At 46.0% G+C, this 19,674-nt stretch overlaps 1 protein-coding gene across 1 annotated transcript; it reads left to right on the top strand.

Moving 5' to 3' along the window:
• The first annotated feature begins 159 nt into the window (after positions 1-159).
• On the top strand, positions 160-16,371 carry LOC307221494 (uncharacterized protein). Its single transcript, XM_079986014.1, has 8 exons — positions 160-318; positions 6,359-6,472; positions 7,508-7,654; positions 8,609-8,752; positions 9,137-9,271; positions 12,137-12,295; positions 13,025-15,460; positions 15,810-16,371. Exons 1-7 carry the CDS (start codon positions 270-272, stop codon positions 14,440-14,442), a joined length of 2,166 nt encoding a protein of 721 aa, XP_079842140.1. The 5' UTR covers positions 160-269; the 3' UTR covers positions 14,443-15,460; positions 15,810-16,371.
• Positions 16,372-19,674: the final 3,303 nt, after the last annotated feature.

The following is a 19,674-nucleotide window of genomic DNA, read 5'->3' as shown; positions in this document are numbered from 1 at the left end:
GGTCCGGTCCAACGTGTCCTCTAGTGCCACGCTTTTCACTCACGTGCCTGGCAACCCTCATTTGCACTGTCCCCTCCCAGCCATTGTGAAAGCAGCAGAGCCCAGCCTGGGACCAATTGGGAGTTCTAAGTGGCACCTTTGTTTGGGGCTGGTCCTTACGGAAGGGTAGGATTGGGTGGGAGTATTTAGGAGGTTATTAAAGGCAGCGCCAGGCAGCAGGTCAGAGACAGGGGCTCAGGACACAGCAAGGAGCTTAGAGCTGTTTCAAGATGACCAAGACTTGGGCAATTTTGCTGCTACCTGCTCTCTTCTACCAAGGTAAACTAAAGATTGGTTGATAGGAAATACTATTGTTATTATTATTTATTTTTATAATGATGTTGCAGAATGCACACTTTTAGTTCAGCTTTCAGCGGTGCAGGCAAGGCCAGATTAAGACCTTTAGAGGCCCCAGGCACCGTAAAATATATTTTTATTTCTCAAAAGGAAACCTACGGTAAGATGGAAAATAATGTTTGTTTTTGTATATTTCCACTTTATTCCATAATACAAACAATTTATTTACTAGTTTACAGCCAAATTTTGTGCTTTAATTAATAGAGATGAATTTTTTTTCTCAGAATTTGTAAACTGAAAAGCAGTGTTGTGGGTCCATGGAAAAACTGACAGTGAAAAATTTCTGTGGTGCCCCTTGATACTCTAGCACATGCTCATTTTGCTTAATGGTTCATCCATCTCTGGGAGCAGGTTTGATATTGCAGGATCATGAGCGCTTTTTCGTCAGTCCTGCTCTTTTATCCTTTAGATGCCATCTTAAATCTTACATTTGGCATGCTTTTCCTGCTATAAGAGATTTCAGTGATGCTTGGGATTGTCCTGTAAGTCTGTAATGCAGAGATGCCCAAAATATTCCTTCCTTGGTAGCTGCTCCTGTAACAACGGTTGGATCCACAGCAGTTGCCCAGTGATATTGTTTAGTTCTAGTCAAGCAGAGTTTGGCATCATCCGGACTTAAATGCATTTAAATTCCTAGAGTTACCTGGGAAGCGGGATGGATGGTTAAACCACTCTGGGAATGGTAGCTCCATGAAGAGAATATGGGCCGCCTAACAGCTCTCAGCACTTTGGACACAAACTACAGCTCCCAGGGATCTGCAGGGGAAGACAGGACTGTTTTAAGTGGTATAATAGTGCTTGAAATGTAGCTAGTGCAGACGTGGATTCCTGCAATTCAACTCTCCCTTAAGGAGCTATGACCTCACTGCTTTGTTGCTTTTCCAGTCTGCTGGCAACCCTAACTAAGTGATCCAAGGCTAAAGAGATGCAGCTCACTCTAGGATACTGCAGCAATGAGGTGGACAAGCTAAATCATGAAATGAGGCTTCTTGCATTGAGACTGACCTGCTTCTCCAGCAAAGTTCAAAGTTCTTTAATTGTGCTATTAAGGACCAGCCTTTACAGCAGAAATACCACAGCATGGGGTCAGAGCACCTTTTTGCATGCAGGAGGTCCAAAGTTCAATTCCCAGCATTTCCAGGTAGAGCTGGAGAGCTGAAATCCTGGAGATCAGCTGTCACTCAGTTTAGACAATACTGAGCAATATGGACCCTAAGGTCTGTCTTACTCTAAGGCAGCTTATTAATTAACTAAATTTTTAGACCCCCTTTGTCTGGAGACCACAGGGCAGTTTGCAACATAGAACCCAAATGTCAACATGCAACGTAATACCTATACCTCATAAATACTGAAAGAGTTAGAATCATGGGATAGCTCAGTTGGTTAGAACATGGTGCTGAGAACGCCAAGGTTGCAGGTTTGATCCCTGTATGGGACAACTGCATATTCAGGTTGGACCAGATGATCGTCGGGATCATTCCAACTCTATAATGCTGTGATTCTATGATCTGGTTTTTTTTTTATAATATTTATTAAAAATTTTCCAGAATAAAAAGGAAAGATAGCAAGAAAGAAAAAACAAATATGATTTACACTTGGTTTCAGTGGCATCTTTCCCGGACTTCCCCCCCTTCCCCCTCTTGTATTCCATTTCCCTTAAATTGATTCCACAGATTCTTACCCCAAATTTTAAAACCTTATTTGTAATTTTAAATAACCCATTTATTCCAAATTAATTTATCTTATTTATCTTAATGAACCATTTCTCCTTATATTTTATATAATTCCCTAAGATCGACCCCATTTCCCTTCCACAAATTCCCCTATTTTCAAACAACAAACATGAAAAAAGAAAAGAAAGAAATAATATATAATTTTACAGCCTTTGGATTCCAAATCTCCCCCCCCCCCATTCCCCGGTTCCAATCCCTAAAGTTCATCCATTGTCTACTGCCAGCCTGGTGTATCCACATCTATATCTCAACTCCACTTTGCCGTCTTTTGATAGCTTTTAATTTCAGAAAGTCCAATCTCGAAAAAACTCTCAGAAAAAGTCTCTATGTTTAAGAGTCTAACTTAAATTCTATTTCTTGGTCCTTTTAAAGTCTGGATGTTCCAAATACTCCGGCTTCAAATTTGGTCCAGCTCTTATTCCTCAGGTTGCTTTTTCCTGTTCTGCTGCAGAAACCTTCTAATTCAGAAACTTCTTGTTCTCCACAGAGGCTTTTGTTATTCAGGAACATAACTTGCATCAAGTCCCTTCCTTTCTTCAATAGATAAATCCATTGTCTCCTTTAGTATAGAAACCTCTGTAGACAAAATAATGCTTCGTTTTTGCAGCTTTCCCAAGAGATAACAGATCCTGCTCAAATTCATAGTATTTTTCCACTTGCTGCTACTGTTGCAATGTCCCAGCCTCCCTCTAGAGGGAATATGGTAACTTAATTTCTTTCAAAATCAGACCCAAGAGTCAAATAACTTGTTGCCTTTATTTCCAATAATTTATGTCCAAATTGTAACAAATCTAACCAGCAAAGCCATCGTAACAAAGTTCTCTTTTATTTTCCTGCTTTGACAGCTACTTTGACAGCTGTCAAAGTTTCTGTGTCTCTTCACCAGTCTCTCATAGCGGATCGTTCCCAGTTCCCGGGGGGGTTGCATTTTAGTTCCCACAAATCAGTCTTCTCCTCCAGCACAATTATTGTAATTTCCCTTCGTGAAGTTAAATTTTTTTTTCAGGTAAACAAGTTCATCTCTCGATCTTAGTTGTCAAATCCTTGCGTTGAGCCATCTACAACGGGGGGGGGGCGGACTTCCTTTTTGCACTCCCCCCGCTCGCTCCAAATTCAAAGATCAAATTTCCCTTTTAAGTCCAATCAATTTACTCACGGGTTGTTCCTTTTAGTCCAAATCCGAAATTTTCAAAGAAGAAGTCGTTGCTCTCCGCCGAATGGCATGCAGCTTCGCTGGGCAGGGGAAGCATTGGACTCACAGCACCACACACACCCCGTCACCCGCTCCGCAGCCTTTAAAAAGGCTCCTTCGCGGGTCGGGGGGGCGCAAACGGTGCCCGCCGAGTCACCAAGTCCATGGGCATCTCCGCCCATGGTTTTTGAGGGTCCCCGCGTCGCCAGCACAGCAGGACCCGACCCCTACCCAGCCGACTCCCTCCGGAGCTCGGAGGGAGTCCGCCATTCGGCGATGGCGCCGACCCAGAAGTGATTCTATGATCTGTAGAACTGGAAAGATCCCAAGGGGAATCTAGTCCTATGCAGACCTTATAATAATACATAATAAAATACAGATGATTGTAACAGCAACAGCATCAAAAACAAGGGAGGCAAGAATCAGCAACCAGGTAACTAAAATGCAAAACAACAACAACAACAAAACAGTGCACAAATACCTTATATTTTCTCTAGCCAAAGACAATGCTTAATCCTAGCCACAGAAAATGGTAGACCTTCCTAATTCTTGTCTGGGAGCTTTCCTTTCCTTTCCCAATCTTTCATTCCGGGCAGCCTTCACTTCCTTCCCTCTCACTCCCCACAGTTTTAATGTGTGATATTTTAGCGTATTTTTGGTCTTTGTGGAAGCTGCCCAGAGTGGCTGGGGAAACCCAGCCAGATGGGCGGGGTACAAATAATAAATTATTATTATTATTATTGTTATTATTATTATTATTCCTTCTCCAAATCCACCCGCCACCCTACTGTTTCTGTAGCTTCTGTAGCAAGGAGAGGGAGAGAGAGAGAGAGGACTGGGAGGCAGCATGGGGAAGCCCCACCCTGAGAATGACTTGTCCCAAATTTGACATAAACACCCAGAAGGTGCCTCCTCCTCCTCCTCCTCCTCCACGGACAGGGACTTTACAAAACACCTTATGATGGAAAGAGGACAATTAGCAAACAACGTGATTCTCTGGCTTCCCGGGTTCTCTGGTCCAGGAATTCTGGAGACCAGAATGGCTAATTATGTGGGGTGCGGTTCCATGCATCCCATAAACACGTGTCCCAGGAACTTATTCTCTTTTGTTCTTGTTGTCTTTAAAAATTGGAGCCTAATCTTTGAAACAACAACAACAACAACAAAAAGGAGACGAAGTTTCTGGTCCTCATGGGAGGAGCCACTATAGCAGAAACAAGGAACCTGGTGTCTTCCAGATGTTGTTGGACCAGAACTCCCATCAACCTCAGCTGGCATGGCTAATGGTCAGGGATGGTGTGGTGTGCATGTGTGTGTGTGTGTGTGGTTTCAAGTATCTGGGTTCCTCCCCCCTTTCTCCACGCCTGCCCTCACTAATTGAGAAGGAAGGGGGGGGCTGCCTTTGCCATGTTTCTGCTACCAAAATTTCTAAAGCTGCATGTTAAATGTTCACTATGTGGGAATTAATTTCTCTTTAACATCATCCTGCACTGTGTGTTTATTCTGAAGCAAGTCTTACTGAACTGGGGACTCATGCACACAACCAATGACTTTAAGCAGTCCTGGCTTCCGCCAAATAATCCTGAGAACTGTAGTTTGTTAAGGGTGCAGGGCTCCCCCCCCCCAGCCGGAACTCACTGGAACTGCCACTGCTATTATATGGGAACAAGGGTTCATGGTGAGCTCCAGCACCTCTTTTTCTAGAAAAATAGCACTGGTGCTGAGAGTTGTTAGAGACCTTTATTCCTCCTCCAGAACTACAATTCCCAGAACAGTTTAACAATATACAGTGGTGCCTCGCAAGACGAAAATAATCCGTTCCACGAGTCTCTTCGTCTAGCGGTTTCTTCGTCTTGCGAAGCATCCCTATTAGCTTAGCGCTATTAGAGGCTTAGCGGCTTAGTGGCTATTAGCGGCTTAGTGGCTTAGCAGCTAAGCGGCTATTAGCGGCTTAGCAGCTTAGAAAAGGGGGGGGACTCGCAAGACTCGCAAGACGTTTTCGTCTTGCGAAGCAAGCCCATAGGGAAATTCGTCTTGCGAAGCGCCTCGAAAAACGGAAAACCCTTAAGTCTAGCGGGTTTTTCGTCTTGCGAGGCATTCGTCTTGCGGGGCACCACTGTACCCTTCTTCCCAGGGGACAGCAACCCTGGGGTCTCCTAACAACTTTCAGCACCCATAAGAAAGAAATTGCAGCTCCCAGGATTGCATGGAGGAGAAGCCATTTTATTGGGAACCTAGATACCTGTCAACTATTTATTCAGCATTCATTCTGATTTGATCGTGGGGAGGTTACATAAAGCGGAATGGTTATCCCATGCTTTCTGGGATAGCATTTTCTTGTCACTTTTCAGACCATTCCACAAAGGCATTCCACAGAGGTTCAATGCAGTCATTTGATGTTCATTGGGTGCCGACTAAGGATTACAATGCCTGCTGTTGACCGACACACACACGCCAATATCAGTCCCGGAATAAAAATCTTGGAGAGATAAGCACTTTGCGCTTGCTGACTCTTGCTTATTTATTTTAAACTGCATGTGATGCAAGCGAAATCCATTATGCAAAGAACTGTGGAAGTGATACTCGTGGTGTGTAACGAGAAAGATTAAAATCTGATGAGCCTGCATGACATATTCCCAACGTGCTCCTTGTTGCGTAACTCAGTTCCACAGCTGAGCAGCCAGCAGATGGCATCCAACAGGCACAGTTTTCCCTTGCAAAGGGTTCGACCCACAAACATGAGACTCTTAATCTCTGGGTTGTGGGTTCGAGCCCCACATTCGGCAAAAGATTCCTGCATTTTAGGGGGTTGGACTAGATGACCCTCGTGGTCCCTTTCAACTCTACAATTCTGGATCTGGGGGAATTTATCAGTATGCATCAAAGTAAAAGTCAAACAAAAGTATGGATGAGCCCAAAGTCTCCCCATATTGGGGGAAAGCACACCTGTTGAATATCTGCCTGTTGCGCAGATGCTAAAGGATGGAGTGGAAGAAGCAGCCTTAGACCTGACCAATTTCTCTCCGTCCTCTTCCAGCCTTTTCCTTGCAATGCAACACGTGTCATGGTGAGTACGATTGCTTAGGAGAGAACGTGACATGTGAAGATCCTTCGGCCAGCTGCTCAACATCTGTCCGAAAGGCTTATGTCGGTAAGTATTATTTTTAGCGGTGGTCATGCGTACTTCTTGTTTGTTTTGTAAGGACTGTGGGTCATCCATACACAAAAAACATATTCGTTCTAAAAACAAACAGATTAGAACAGTGTTCTAATGTCGTGATCGGGGCTAAATAAAGTGACAAGCCAGTAAGCTAGCTTTTGAGCTTCACAGAACTCTTCCTCATATTGGGCTTGGTGTTGGGTTGGGCAGAATGTTGCTGTTAGAGGGCGTAGTAGAGGAAATCTGAGGTTTCAGGTCTTGCCTTTATCACCATGCCATCACCATGCTTTCTGGGCAAATTTGAGGTTGGGGCATGAGAAAACAATACTAACTAGCCTATCCTGAAGCCTGCCAATTGTTCTGGGAGCTGAGCCTTTGTGTGTGTGTGTGTGTGTGTGTGTGTGTGTGTGTGTCTCCTTGCAATAGAAAACTCAAGTTGTGAGGGCCAACAGGAATCCCAAACTTTGGGTTTCGTAATTAATGTTAAGTAGGAACCCCATGTTTGACATATCAGTTACTCAGTTTGTGGGGTGCTGCAAAATGTGAGGTTTTCACTGCAAAAAACAAAAACCCACCTGTAAAACTTTGGAACAGGTTTGCAGAGGACCCCATATTCAGGGCTTGTTGTTAATGGGCCCCCAACAGGATTGTAATGAAAAGAGGCGATGAGAAACAAGAGCAAGCTATTGGCAAGCTTGGGGAAAATCCATGGTTTGCAGAAGTGTCAATGGGCAGCAGAAGTGGGTCAGCAGAGGTGGAGGTGGTAGTGATGCCCAATGGTCAGGCCAAGTAAACCTTCCTCGGTGCATGACAATAGCAGGCTTAAGGCAGGGCCCTTCTCGGCCCAGCCTGACTCACAAAGAGACACTTCTGAGAGTTCCCCTGCTGGATTTGCCCTAATATATAGTAGTGTGGGAATGAAATGAAATGTACCTCTGAGTTTCATACAGCAAAAGGAAAACTGGGCTCGGGTTCCAGTTTGTGAAATGCTGCGTTAACGACAACATTGTTTCTTTCCCTTTCCAGGCTTCCTGGAATTTCAGTCAGTGAGGAAAGGCTGTGCCCCCCAGCTGTTTCCCCACGAATCCATCTCCCTCAACTCTCACCTCATGTCTCTTTCGTACCAGGCACGCTACTGTGCTGAGGACGGCTGTAACAATGAGACCTACTTTGGTGAGTCGCATGGCTGCCGGCACCCAAAATGAAACCAGGTTGATTTTTTTTAAATTTTTTTTTGGGGGGGGAGGTTGGATATGGAGGGAGGCTGAAAGCATATTGAGACAATACGTGAAATTTCCAAGAGAGAGTTACCTAGAGGTCTACCATTGTTACCCATTTTCACCTGTGGTGTGTAGGAACTTGTTCTATTGTATGAATGCGATGAATAAATATGACAAGGGTGAAGTTTGCATTTCTTGCCTTGCCTGCAAAGTGATTAGCATGTTGGACCAGGACCTTGGTCAGGGTTCGACACCACACTCAGCTATGAAGCTCACCTTGGGCCAGTCAACTCACTCTCAGCCTGGCCTACCTCTCACGGTTATTGTGAGGATAGAATGGGGATTGATTGATGGATTGTATTTCTATTCCGCTTTTCATTCAAATGAATCTTAAAGCGGCTTAGAACCAATAAATAACCGTAACATAATAAAACATAATAGCACATCGTGAATACAGCATACATCATATAAAATAATTAATGAATTATTAATAAAACAGTTGCAATCTATTAAAAACATCAACTGAAAAATAAGCTAAACCTCACAATTACGGCAAGTTATGTGATTAACAAATCAATGCGGCATTTAGAATCTATAAAACAATATTAAAAACATTCACAAAATAGCAACTGAAAATATAAGCTAAGCACTTAAATTCATTCACACAATCTCTGCGCCCCTGTGACTCATAACCTTTCACTCTGTTCAGTTCATTAACTGGCTTGAGCTCCTTGGAGGAAAGGTAGGATTTAAATGAAATAAAGAAAGTCATTTTTTTAAATAAAAAACACTCCCAGGTTCCTTTGCTGATTGTACGTAGGATGCCACCCCCCCGCCCTCCTTTGCCATCTCACTGTGCTCTCCCTCCCTAAGCACATGCTAACCCCCACCTCCTGTCTCCCCCCAGTCTCCCATCCTGCCCCTGTCAATCACATGCGCTGCCACAGCTGTGCCACCCAAGGAGCCTGGTGCCCCGAAGCTTCTCGCACTCAGATCAGCTGTGCTGGGGATCAGGACCAATGTTTGGATCTTGCCGTCACCGGAAAACTAGGTGAGTTGGTGGTGGTGGGGGCGGTAGGCAGTGCAGGATGTGTGGGGGAGGGAGAGAGGTGAGGTGTTTTTCGGAAGAGGGAGATGATGATGGGAGGGACCTGTGGAGATGTGGGAGGAGACACAAAGTGGAGAAACCTGGCAAATCAGAACTGGGGATAAGAGTCTGTGGGATCACTGTGGCCAACCAGAGGCCTGTGGGAAGCTTGCAAGCAGGACCCAAACACAAGGGAGCGCTGTCCCCTCCTGATGTTTCCACCAACTGCTGTTCAGAAGCATTACTGCAGAATATAGCCACCATGACCATCAGCCACTGATAGACTTCCCCTCCTCCATGATGGGTTCTGCAGTATATTATGTCTTTCACTGTCAATTACGCCTGCAGGTCAGTATGACAACATGAAGATGAAGGGCTGCACTAACCTCCCGCGGTGCCAGGAGACCTTGAGCTTCCACTCTGGAGACCGTACCATCCATGCCAGCTGCTGCTCAACAGCCCTCTGCAATACCTTCAACCCAGGTAACTACTAAACTTGATAGCCGGGCATCAGATCTAGAATTGTACGGTACAGGATCATTTTGTTTTCTTGTGACAGTGGGTTCCTCAGCATGTTAAGCCACTCTCAGTTCTTATCTCATACATCTGCAACAGTGGTGGTGTGGCCTTGTGTCCTCCAGATGTTCTTGGTGGTAGAGCACTGCCATCATGGCTAGTCATCATTGATTTCCTTTTCCTCCATGAATTTCTCCAGTCCTCTTTTTGTTGTGTTGTTGTGTTTAGTCGTTTAGTCATGTCCGACTCTTCATGACCCCATAGACCAGAGCATGCCAGGCACTCCTGTCTTCCACTGCCTTCCGCAGTTTGGTCAAACTCATGTTGGTAGCTTCAGGAACACTGTCCAACCTTCTCGTCCTCTGTCATCCCCTTCTCCTTGTGCCCTCCATCTTTCCCAACATCAGGGTCTTTTCCAAGGAGTCTTCTCTTCTTATGAGGTGGCCAAAGTATTGGAGCCTCAGCTTCACGATCTGTCCTTCCAGTGAGCACTCAGGGCTGATTTCCTTAAGAATGGATAGGTTTGATCTTCTTGCAGTCCATGGGACTCTCAAGAATCTCCTCCAGCACCATAATTCAAAAGCATCAATTCTTCAGCGATCAGTCTTCTTTATGGTCCAGCTCTCACCTGGAGCAGGAACCAGCAAGCCACTCCAGTATGCCAAGAAAACTCCATGGACAAAGTCCTCTTTTAGACCTATCCAACTTGGTGGCCATCACTGCTTCTTGGGGGACCGAGTTCCATAGTTTAACTATGCGCTGCATGAAGAAGTAACCTTCTTTTCCCTGTTCTGAATCTTCCAGTGTTCAGCTCCATTGTATGCCCATGAGTTCCAGTGTTAGGAGAGAGCGAGCAAGACCTTTCCTCTAGCCCCCCCTTTCCCTGCCAGGCTACCTGGTCTATGCTCAGGGCTGATGGGAGTTGTAGCCTAGCAACTTCTTTTTTTAAAAAAAAAAATTTTTATTGAATTTTCAAATTATAACAACAATTTTTCCACAAATCTTAATTAAGCAATTTATATATCCATATTTCTCCCCTCCCCCCTCTTTGGCTTCCACCGTATTTCCGTATTGATTTATTAAACAATTTCTATACCCTGCTGGTTTGACCTCTTATATAGTTGTGAAGGGACGCGGGTGGCACTGTGGGTTAAACCACAGAGCCTAGGACTTGATGATCAGAAGGTCGGCAGTTCAAATCCCCGTGACGGGGTGAGCTCCCGTTGCTCGGTCCCTGCTCCTGCCAACCTAGCAGTTCGAAAGCACATCAAAGTGCAAGTAGATAAATAGGTACCATTCTGGCGGGAAGGTAAACGGTGTTTCCGTGCGCTGCTCTGGTTCACCAGAAGCGGCTTAGTCATGCTGGCCACATGATCCGGAAGCTGTATGCCGGCTCCCTCAGCCAATAAAGCAAGATGAGCGCCGCATCCCCAGAGTCAGTCAGGGGTCCCTTTACCTTTTTATAGTTGCGAAAGTTTAGTAAAAACCTGCCAATGAGTCCAAGTCTTTATACTGTCTTTTTATATAGTTTATAAATGGTTCCCACTCTTTTTTGAAATCAATGTTGTCTCTTTCATGTATCCTCTCTGTCAGCTTAGCCAGTTCCGCGTAGTCTATAAGCTTGGCTTGCCATTCTTCCTTCGTTGGCGTTTTCTCTGTTTTCCGTACTTGAGCTAATAAAATTCTTGCTGCTGTTGTCACATACATAAACAATCTTGCTGCTAGCAACTTCTAGAGGACTACAGATGAGGGATGCAGTCAAATGCTGAGGACACTGGTATATTCTACAGGTGACCTCCTCCGCCCTGTGTTGGTCTTGTGGTTTTTTGTATAGCTAGCCTTGAATGTATTGTCTCTTTGGGCCAAACAAGGCAGAACATCCATTGGTGATTTCTGTCAGGACCATGGCAGGTAGAGAAGGCAAGCGTGGCTCCTGTTGGGCTTCTATTGGTGAAGATAGAAGTCTTGGTCAGTGTCAAAGGTCAGCCAAACTGCAGCTGCATGCCTGCTCCATTAGAGGATCTTGGTGATCCAGAAACAGCATAAATTCTACTCATTGAATTCTACTCAGTATTGATCCACAGCAGAACTTCAATGTATAGTTAGCAGAGTAAAAACTTAAACACATTGCAGGATTCCCCCCAAAAATAGACCAGAGTCAACTGTATTTCATCCAGCAGAGCTTTACTGCTACTGAAAGCAAATGAGCATAATGGTCACAAATCCAATACATTCAGGATTGGCAGTGTCCATAAGAAGTCCAGTTGCAGCAGACCTAACTTAAACTTACAATAACTTATAATAGGACTAAATCGTAATGCTATATACAGAACACCACACCAGAAGGAAGAGAGATAGATAGAGAAAGTAAAACCCAGGATCCTTCTTTTATAGTCAGCATGACCTTGAAGAAGAGATAACAGAACCAGTTTCAACCAGCTGTACTCAGCTTCTCTGAAGGGATAACCTAAACATCATGAACCTTCTGCTTGTTTCTTTCACACAGAGAAGCTTCCAGAACCCTCTTGAATTACTCAGAATAGGAAAGATTTCTTCTGCACTAAGAAATGCAAACTGACAAAGGAATCAGGCAGTCTTTTGGGTACTCTGTGCCCATTGTTTAGGGCTTTGTGAATCGACTCAAGAACTTGGTCTGGTAGAAAACAGGCAGCCAGGTCCGCTCTTGCAGCAAGGAAATAGCACACACTCCTTGTAGCTGGAAGCAGGTCCAGTCCATGACCTGCTGCTTGTGCAAATGGCAGGAGGATTCCTGGTTGTTACGATGCAGGCATGCCTCATGGCGGTTTCTTTCACTTTTCTCTCTCCTTCCAGATCTTCATGTCCAAAGCCAGGCAACGAACGGGCTAGAATGCTATAGCTGTGTGGATGACAACGGCTCTGGGTCCGGGTGCTCCAAAAAATCAATCTCCAAGGTGCAATGCACAGGCATCCACAACATGTGCTTGGAGGGGATTGGCAACAGCCGTAAAGGTGAGTGTTGATCTGCGAGACTCCCTACACTTAAGTTTCCGGTACCATCCCGGTTAGGCAGAGGAGGCAAGCATTTTTTTGAAAGTCCACATTCCTTCCAGAAACAGCAAAACCAGAGTCAAAAGTGGGCAGGACACTTGCCTCCCCCTCGTATCCAAAGGTGTAATAGTCTGAGGTCGGGTGGGGGTTGAAGACTTGTTACTCTTTCTGTGTTAGGGTCCCGGTCTCCAGCATCTGAGAGCTGCCCAACCAACATAAAATGGGAACTTTTTAGTCACTGGGAAGAAATCTTTTCAACCCTTTGCATTGACTACAGTCCAAAAGAGTGCAAGGGGGGGGGGTGAGTCAGACACTGAGGATTGGCCCCTAGGGCCACTCTGGAGAAGGTGCACAAGAAAAACTCTGAGTTGTTGCTCCATGTGCTGCAGAACTGAATGTTTAGGTACACCAAAAGAATGAGGTGCTTTAGTTTCAGGAGATTAGTGTGCAAGTTCTGTCGCATGCACTGGGCACCAAAACCCACCCACAAAGGTTAAGTCACTCTAAAAGAAATTGTAGGAGCTCTCCAAATCGTTTTCCAGCCACATGTCATATGAGATTTAAGGTGTGCGACAAGGGCTGCAGTTCACACTCGCCCGGGGAGAGTAACCACAACAGCCTTGTAGGGAGCAATAAACCCTTTTGACTAATTGTTGCTGTTCCCTTTTCTTTTCTTTTCTTCACCTGCAGCTGGTAGGGATTTGGGCCTAGTGACCTTCAAAGGCTGCGCCTCCCCAGCCATGTGCCAGAGCTCTCTCCTGGCTTTGGTACAAGAGCTGGACAATGCTGATGTCATGTGTTGCCAAGGCAACCTCTGCAATGACCGCATCGTGGACGGTGTGGTGACGCAGCGCATAGTCCCTGCGGACAGCGCTGACACCACGACGGTGGCAGAGTGCGCCACCCCCACGCCATCTGGCACTGCACCAAATCCTGACTGCATCTACGATGACGAGGATGAAGACAGCGTCGTGGCTGCCCATGTCCCTGCTGGTGCAGAGCTGTCTCCCGGAAGCCATGTTGATAATGAGACAGCCTACAAGGTCAATGAGAAGGAAGGGAGTGAGTCTTTGGTCAATGAAGGCAACCATAACCACTCAACAACTGTGGGTGAACACATCGTCAATGAGAATATCGTTGGCGATCACACAGAGGGCCACACCATCTCCCCCGCGGGCACCACAGACTCTGAGGACATGGCAGCCGGCAGTTCCTCAGCTGCCACAAACTTGGACGAGAGCAACGCCGGCACCAACGCCACCTCTTCTGGCAATCATGGCAGTGTTGTTGTGCTGGTGCCCGTCGTGGTCCCCAAGAAGAATGCCACTTCTGCCACTGCTACCACCACCTCCTCTTCCTCCTCAGAAACAAGCGCCGGCAACATGGTCGTGGTAGCTTCCAACGATGATGATGATGAGTATGAAGAATGTGAGGCAGAAGAAGAGGCCATCAGCACCGGGCAGCAGTTCATGGCTGGTAAGGAGGCAAACCGTGAAGGTTCAGCCGCCTCTCACCCTTCAGGTGTGTTCTACGAAAGTGAAACCCGGCCACATGGGTCTGCTCACTCTCCTGCTGCTGGTCCCACAGGAAACACGAATGTGGACCACACTGGCCATGCTACTACTAGCAGTGAAACCTTTGCCGTCGGTGGCAATCACGGAGATGCCAGTGGCGAGCACGTCACCGTTGACGGTAGCACTCCCCAGCCAGGCCATGCCACCAGTGGCTCCACCACGGGAGGAAAGGTGGAGGCGGGTGCCCCTGTTGTGATCACTGCCAACGCACCAGCCTCCACCAGCAGTCCTGCTGGAGCAGTCCTCGTTTCTGGAGCGGCAGCTGGCACTCCACGCCCCAAGAAGAAGATCCCATGCAAGCGGCCTGGGCCCCAAAGCCGACCCGGAGTGAACCTGGCATCCGCACCTGGAGCTGAGAGCCGAGGCGTAGAAGACACTGCCACCAAGAACCCCGAACCTTCGTTGTTCAGTGATGCTAAGCAGCCAGAGCTCAATGCAGGGGAGAAAGGCAGCCTTGCCAATGGGGCTTTGGGCCTTGTCTCCAACTTGGGCCTCTTCTGTTTCACTCTCCTGTTGGCTGCCCTGTTGCATTGAACCCACAGAGGCTGGGATTGGGGTTAGGTCTGTTGATTTGTTTTAGACAATGCTTTTTTTCTGAAAAAAAATCTTTCGGGATACTCTCATTTTGACTCAAGAAAACCACCATTTTATAGTTCAAATAGGGGGAAATAAATACAGTAAATGGACAAAAGTACAAAGAACGTGGATTACCTCATATTATATAGCTGTCAGCTCACAGTAACTTCCACACTGGCATGAGGTTCCGTCTGAGACTCAGGAAACACCGGGAACAGAAATGAAGCTGCCATCGGAGGTGGTAACAATGAAACTGACCAATCACCATGCTAGATTCCAACTCCTACTTCACACATGAAACACTCGCTTCTGTCTGAGACTCAGGGAACACTGTGACAGGAAATGAGGCCATCATCAGAGGTAGCAATGTGCTAGTGAAGAAACTAATTTTTTATAAAAAAAATAGTTTCTTCTTCCGTTAGATTCACAAAATGTTTAGGGGACCCCTGTGTCCCCCCCCCAGAAAAAAGCACTGGTTTTAGAACCAAGGAGTATGGCCGTCCACCCCTTTATCTAGTGCCATTTCCTTTCATAAAAGAACATTCGAACCCACACAGGGTTTAAAGGAGAAGTGTAATCCAGAATAAAATTTGGAATGCTTGGGTTTTGCATGAAAGTATGCATGGACGTGTGAGAGAATATGCACAAATGAATATGCACAAATGGCATCTTGCTCCCTCCTGGTAGGAAAAATGGGATGAGGCTCCGTGTGTTTCATATACCCTACAAGACCCTTGGCCAAAAGAAGAGTCTTGCTTGTATTCAGGCAGAGCTGGGAACTCCTCCCGGACTGATTCGGGAGGTGGGGTGCCATATTAACATGTAGTTAGAGAAGTATATATTCCACATAACCAACAGGATACACAAGTATAGCAGTTAACCCATAAAATATTGGTAGGTCTGTTCGTTTTCATATGCTGCTAGTGAGGTTTGTACAGTTCACTCAGCTGTGCCAATAATGCAGGTGGCGCTGTGGGTTAAAGCCTCAGCGCCTAGGGCTTGCCGATCGAAAGGTCGGTGGTTCGAATCCCTGCGGCGGGGTGCGCTCCCGCTGCTCGGTCCCAGCGCCTGCCAACCTAGCAGTTCGAAAGCACCTCCGGGTGCAAGTAGATAAATAGGGACCGCTTACCAGCGGGAAGGTAAACGGCGTTTCCGTGTGCGGCTCTGGCTCGCCAGAGCAGCGATGTCACGCTGGCCACGTGACCCGGAAGTGTCTCCGGACAGCGCTGGCCCCTGGCCTCTTAAGTGAGATGGGCGCACAACCCCAGAGTCTGTCAAGACTGGCCCGTACGGGCAGGGGTACCTTTACCTTTACCTATGGGCAGCTGCAAGCACACATTCACACACACTGTATTTATTAGGAAATCTACAATGGGATGTTTATTTTTTTTACAATTATATATATATTCCAGATGCACAGAGCAAAGCTCAGTCAGTCACAAACAAAACTCAGGGCTCCTCCAAGCTCAGGAAGGCGACTCTGAGCTCCAGGGTCAATTCAGTCCCATCTAGGCATTGTGAAGGCTAATTGCAAAATACAACAAATGGAGAGGAGCATCCATATTCCGTGGGGGGGGGGCTTTAATATTATTTTTTTAAATTCTGCATTCATGATGACTTGTGCTCAGGATACTACCAGGGCAGTCTGACATGATCTTGCTTTCAGTACTGTTTGTACATGCAAAAGTTCTAGGGCGATCACACAGCTTCCTTTCTAATCAGTGCATATCCTGTAACTACCTGGTGAAACCCCTTAACTATTTATATCACCAATGTTCTGGTTTATTTTTGTACCACTTTTCGTTGCACTGTGGTCCCTCCAGGGAGCAATCATGTGGTAGAATTGGGCAAGCATCGCGAAACATCTAATAAAGTAGAATGAACCTACCACTAAGGCACTTTTCTTGGGTCAAAAGCATGTTGCAAAGCACACCTGCGATAAAATGCCGGTCGAGGGGGGCGGAGAGCTCTGGTTGCACAGTGGGACTGAGGTATAAAATCACCCAAATCCAAAATGTGACAAATATCCTGAGGAACCCACCTCCCACTCCCGCTTTGTGCATAAGCCAGAGAAAAAGGATGTTCGGTGTCACAACACTTGGAATTTTCCTTGAGATAAATACAGACAGAGCACAAACTACCCCTCAATCCTTCTCCCCAACAGAAACAAAGTTTGTTTAGGGTGCTGAGTTGTGGGGACAGCCCATGTTCCTAGGGTTGCCATATTTCAAGAAGTAAAAATCCAGACACAAAAAAACTGATCTTTTTTGGGTGGTGGGAATCAACCACAAACTTGTTGAGGGTTTTTTTTCCTGGATGCTAATTTCTCAGTTCCAGATATTCCAGACATATGGCATCTCTATCTGTCCCCTTCACAGAGCTCCAGTTCCTACAGTAGTTTAACAATTGATGCCTCTTCACAGGGAACTCTGGGAACTGCAGTGCTGGGAGAGGAATAGGAGGTCTCCTAATAACTCACAGAACTCTTAACTAACCACAGCTTGCAGAACTCTCTGGGGGAAGCCATGACTGTTCAAAGGGGTATAACAGTGCTTTAAATATATGATGTGGATACAGACTAACTAAGCACTACTTGCAGGCCTCACCTTTCTCACTGCTAACCTAAACACAGATGCCTTTGGAGCGTTCCATTTCTAGCTTTGACCTTGCAGAACACCTTGCCCATTGCCTGGTAGTGGGCAGGGTATTCAAGCTCCCTTGCAATTAAGAAACAATGTTATTTTAAAAACAACACGCTAACACTGCAATTAAAATGATTGCGTGCTCGTTTTCTAGGTCATCAAAACAGCTATTGCAACATAGCTGCCATCTGTCAAAGCGTTGCCCAGAGGAGCAGCTAGATAAAATTATTGGTTGGTTTGCCACAACTGAATGGCTGAAAACCCAGGGAGGGCCTTCCTCCGATGACTCATCTTAGGGCAGATTCACGTAAATATGTACCAATTTGTTGTACACAGTCCAGGCATCTTTCCTTGGGAATATAACAGTCTTCCTTATGTACCTTGGTGCATGCCATATTTGGACATGTGAAAAGGCAGCTTTCCAATGTAGCGCGTCCATTGCCCTGTTGGCTGCCATATGGAAATTGACTGTGCAAGTGGCATGAGAAACAATTGAAGACTGGATCCGACCCGTGCTCCAGTCACATGCAATTAATTGTGCGTAACAATATGAAGTTCCACAGTTCCCTGGAAGTTCAGGTGGCTTTCAGGATGTTGTCAAAAACAAAGATGGCGGCCACTGGGAGCTGGCAAGAGTGTTGTTGCTGCTGTTGTTTTTTAAAAAAGAAGGCAGGACAAGTGTCGGTGAATGAACCTTCCATGGTGCTGTCTGAGGTTGCTAGTGCTGGACCTCAATATGGATATTGTACTAGGGTTGCCATATTTCATAAAGTGAAAATCTGAACACAAAATTGTTGAGTTTTGTGTGTGTGTGTCTGAAATGTCAAATTAAAGTAAGCACTTTCAGAACCACTTTGGATCCAGCAGCTTAAATCTAGCCTGAAGTTTCCTATGGGTTCTTTAAACTTCTAGAAGCCCAAGAGGTTCAGCAGTCTTCTAGATGGGGAGCTTGTGGCCCTCCAGATGTTACTGGACTCTAACTCCCATAATTCCTGGCCACCTTGGCAAGAACCAATGGGAGACAACATCCAGCAACAAACACAAGACAGCACAAGAACTCAACCAAACTCCATTTACCTCACATTTATTATATGCCAGGGATTTTGACCTCTTTGAGGGAATAGCTATGTTTAAATTACATTTAAAGAGTGTGCGGTCTTGTGTGGCTGTTCACACAAATAGTTGAGCTGTACATTAAAGCTGTGTACACATTACTGGTTTAAAATGCAGTTAGGGCTTTTCCAGCAGGATAAATGGGTTTTTACCATGAGTGCCCCCTTGTTTTAAATTTATGTTTTGTTTTAGTGTTTGTAACTGTTTTAATTACCTTATGTGCAAATTTCCCTGAGATGGTGAATTAGGTGCTGTTGCTAATAATAATAAAAATAAAAATAAAAATAAAAATAAAAATAAAAATAATAATAATAATAATAATAATAATAATAATAATAATAATTTATTATTTGTACCCCACCCATCTGGCTGGGTTCCACAGAGACCAAAAATACACTAAAATGTCACACATTAAAAACTTCCCTACACAGGGCTGCCTTCAGATGTCATCTAAAAGTCAGGTAGTTGTTTATCACTTTGACATCTGATGGGAGGGCGTTCCATAGACGGGCGCCACTGCCAAGAAGGCCCTCTGCCTGGTTCCCTGTAGCTTTGTTTCTCGCAATGAGGGAACTGCCAGAAGGCCTTCGGCGCTGGACCTCAGTGTCCGGGCAGAACGATGGGGGTGGAGACGCTCCTTCAGGTATACTGGGCCAAGGCTGTTTAGGGCTTTAAAGGCCAACACCAACACTTTGAATTGTGCTCGGAAACGTACTGGGAGCCAATGTAGGTCTTTCAAGACTGGTGTTATATGGTCTCGGCGGCCACCCCCAGTCACCACTCTAGCTGCTGCATTCTGGATTAGTTGTAGTTTCCAGGTCACCTTCAAAGGTAGCCCCACGTAGAGCGCATTGCAGTAGTCCAAGCAGGAGATAACTAGAGCATGCACCACTCTGGCGAGACAGTCTGTGGGCAGGTAGGGTCTCAGCCTGCATGCCAGGTGGAGTTGATAGACAGCTGCCCTGGATACAGAATTGACCTGCGCCTCCATGGACAGCTGTGAGTCCAAAATGACTCCCAGGCTGCACACCTGGTCCTTCAGGGGCACAGTTACCCCATTTAGGACCAGGGAGTCCTCCACACCAGCCCGCCCCCTGTCCTCCAAAAACAGTACTTCTGTCTTGTCAGGATTCAACCTCAATCCATTAGCTGCCATCCATCCTCCAACCGCCTCCAGGCACTCACACAGGACCTTCACCGCCTTCACTGGTTCTGATTTGAAAGAGAGGTAGAGCTGGGTATCATCTGCATATTGATGGACACCCAGTCCAAACCCCCTGATTATCTCTCCCAGCGGCTTTATATAGATGTTAAAAAGCATGAGGGAGAGGATGGAACCCTGAGGCACCCCACAAGTGAGGGCCCAGGGGTCTGAACACTCATCCCCCACCACCACTTTCTGAACATGGAGATCTTCCTCCTCCTCCTCCTCCTC

Source organism: Podarcis cretensis (genome assembly GCF_951804945.1).
Source record: "Podarcis cretensis genome assembly, chromosome: 8".
Taxonomy (NCBI): domain Eukaryota; kingdom Metazoa; phylum Chordata; class Lepidosauria; order Squamata; family Lacertidae; genus Podarcis; species Podarcis cretensis.
The sequence above is the reverse complement of the archived record's forward strand: the minus strand, read 5'-3'. Positions and strand labels throughout refer to the sequence as shown.

Coding starts and splice junctions, on each gene's coding strand:
- LOC307221494 (XM_079986014.1), top strand. CDS start 270: ATGACCAAGACTTGGGCAATTTTGCTGCTACCTGCTCTCTTCTACCAA. Junction 7,655..8,608: donor TAACAATGAGACCTACTTTG/GTGAGTCGCATG, acceptor GTCTCCCCCCAG/TCTCCCATCCTGCCCCTGTC. Junction 8,753..9,136: donor TGCCGTCACCGGAAAACTAG/GTGAGTTGGTGG, acceptor TTACGCCTGCAG/GTCAGTATGACAACATGAAG.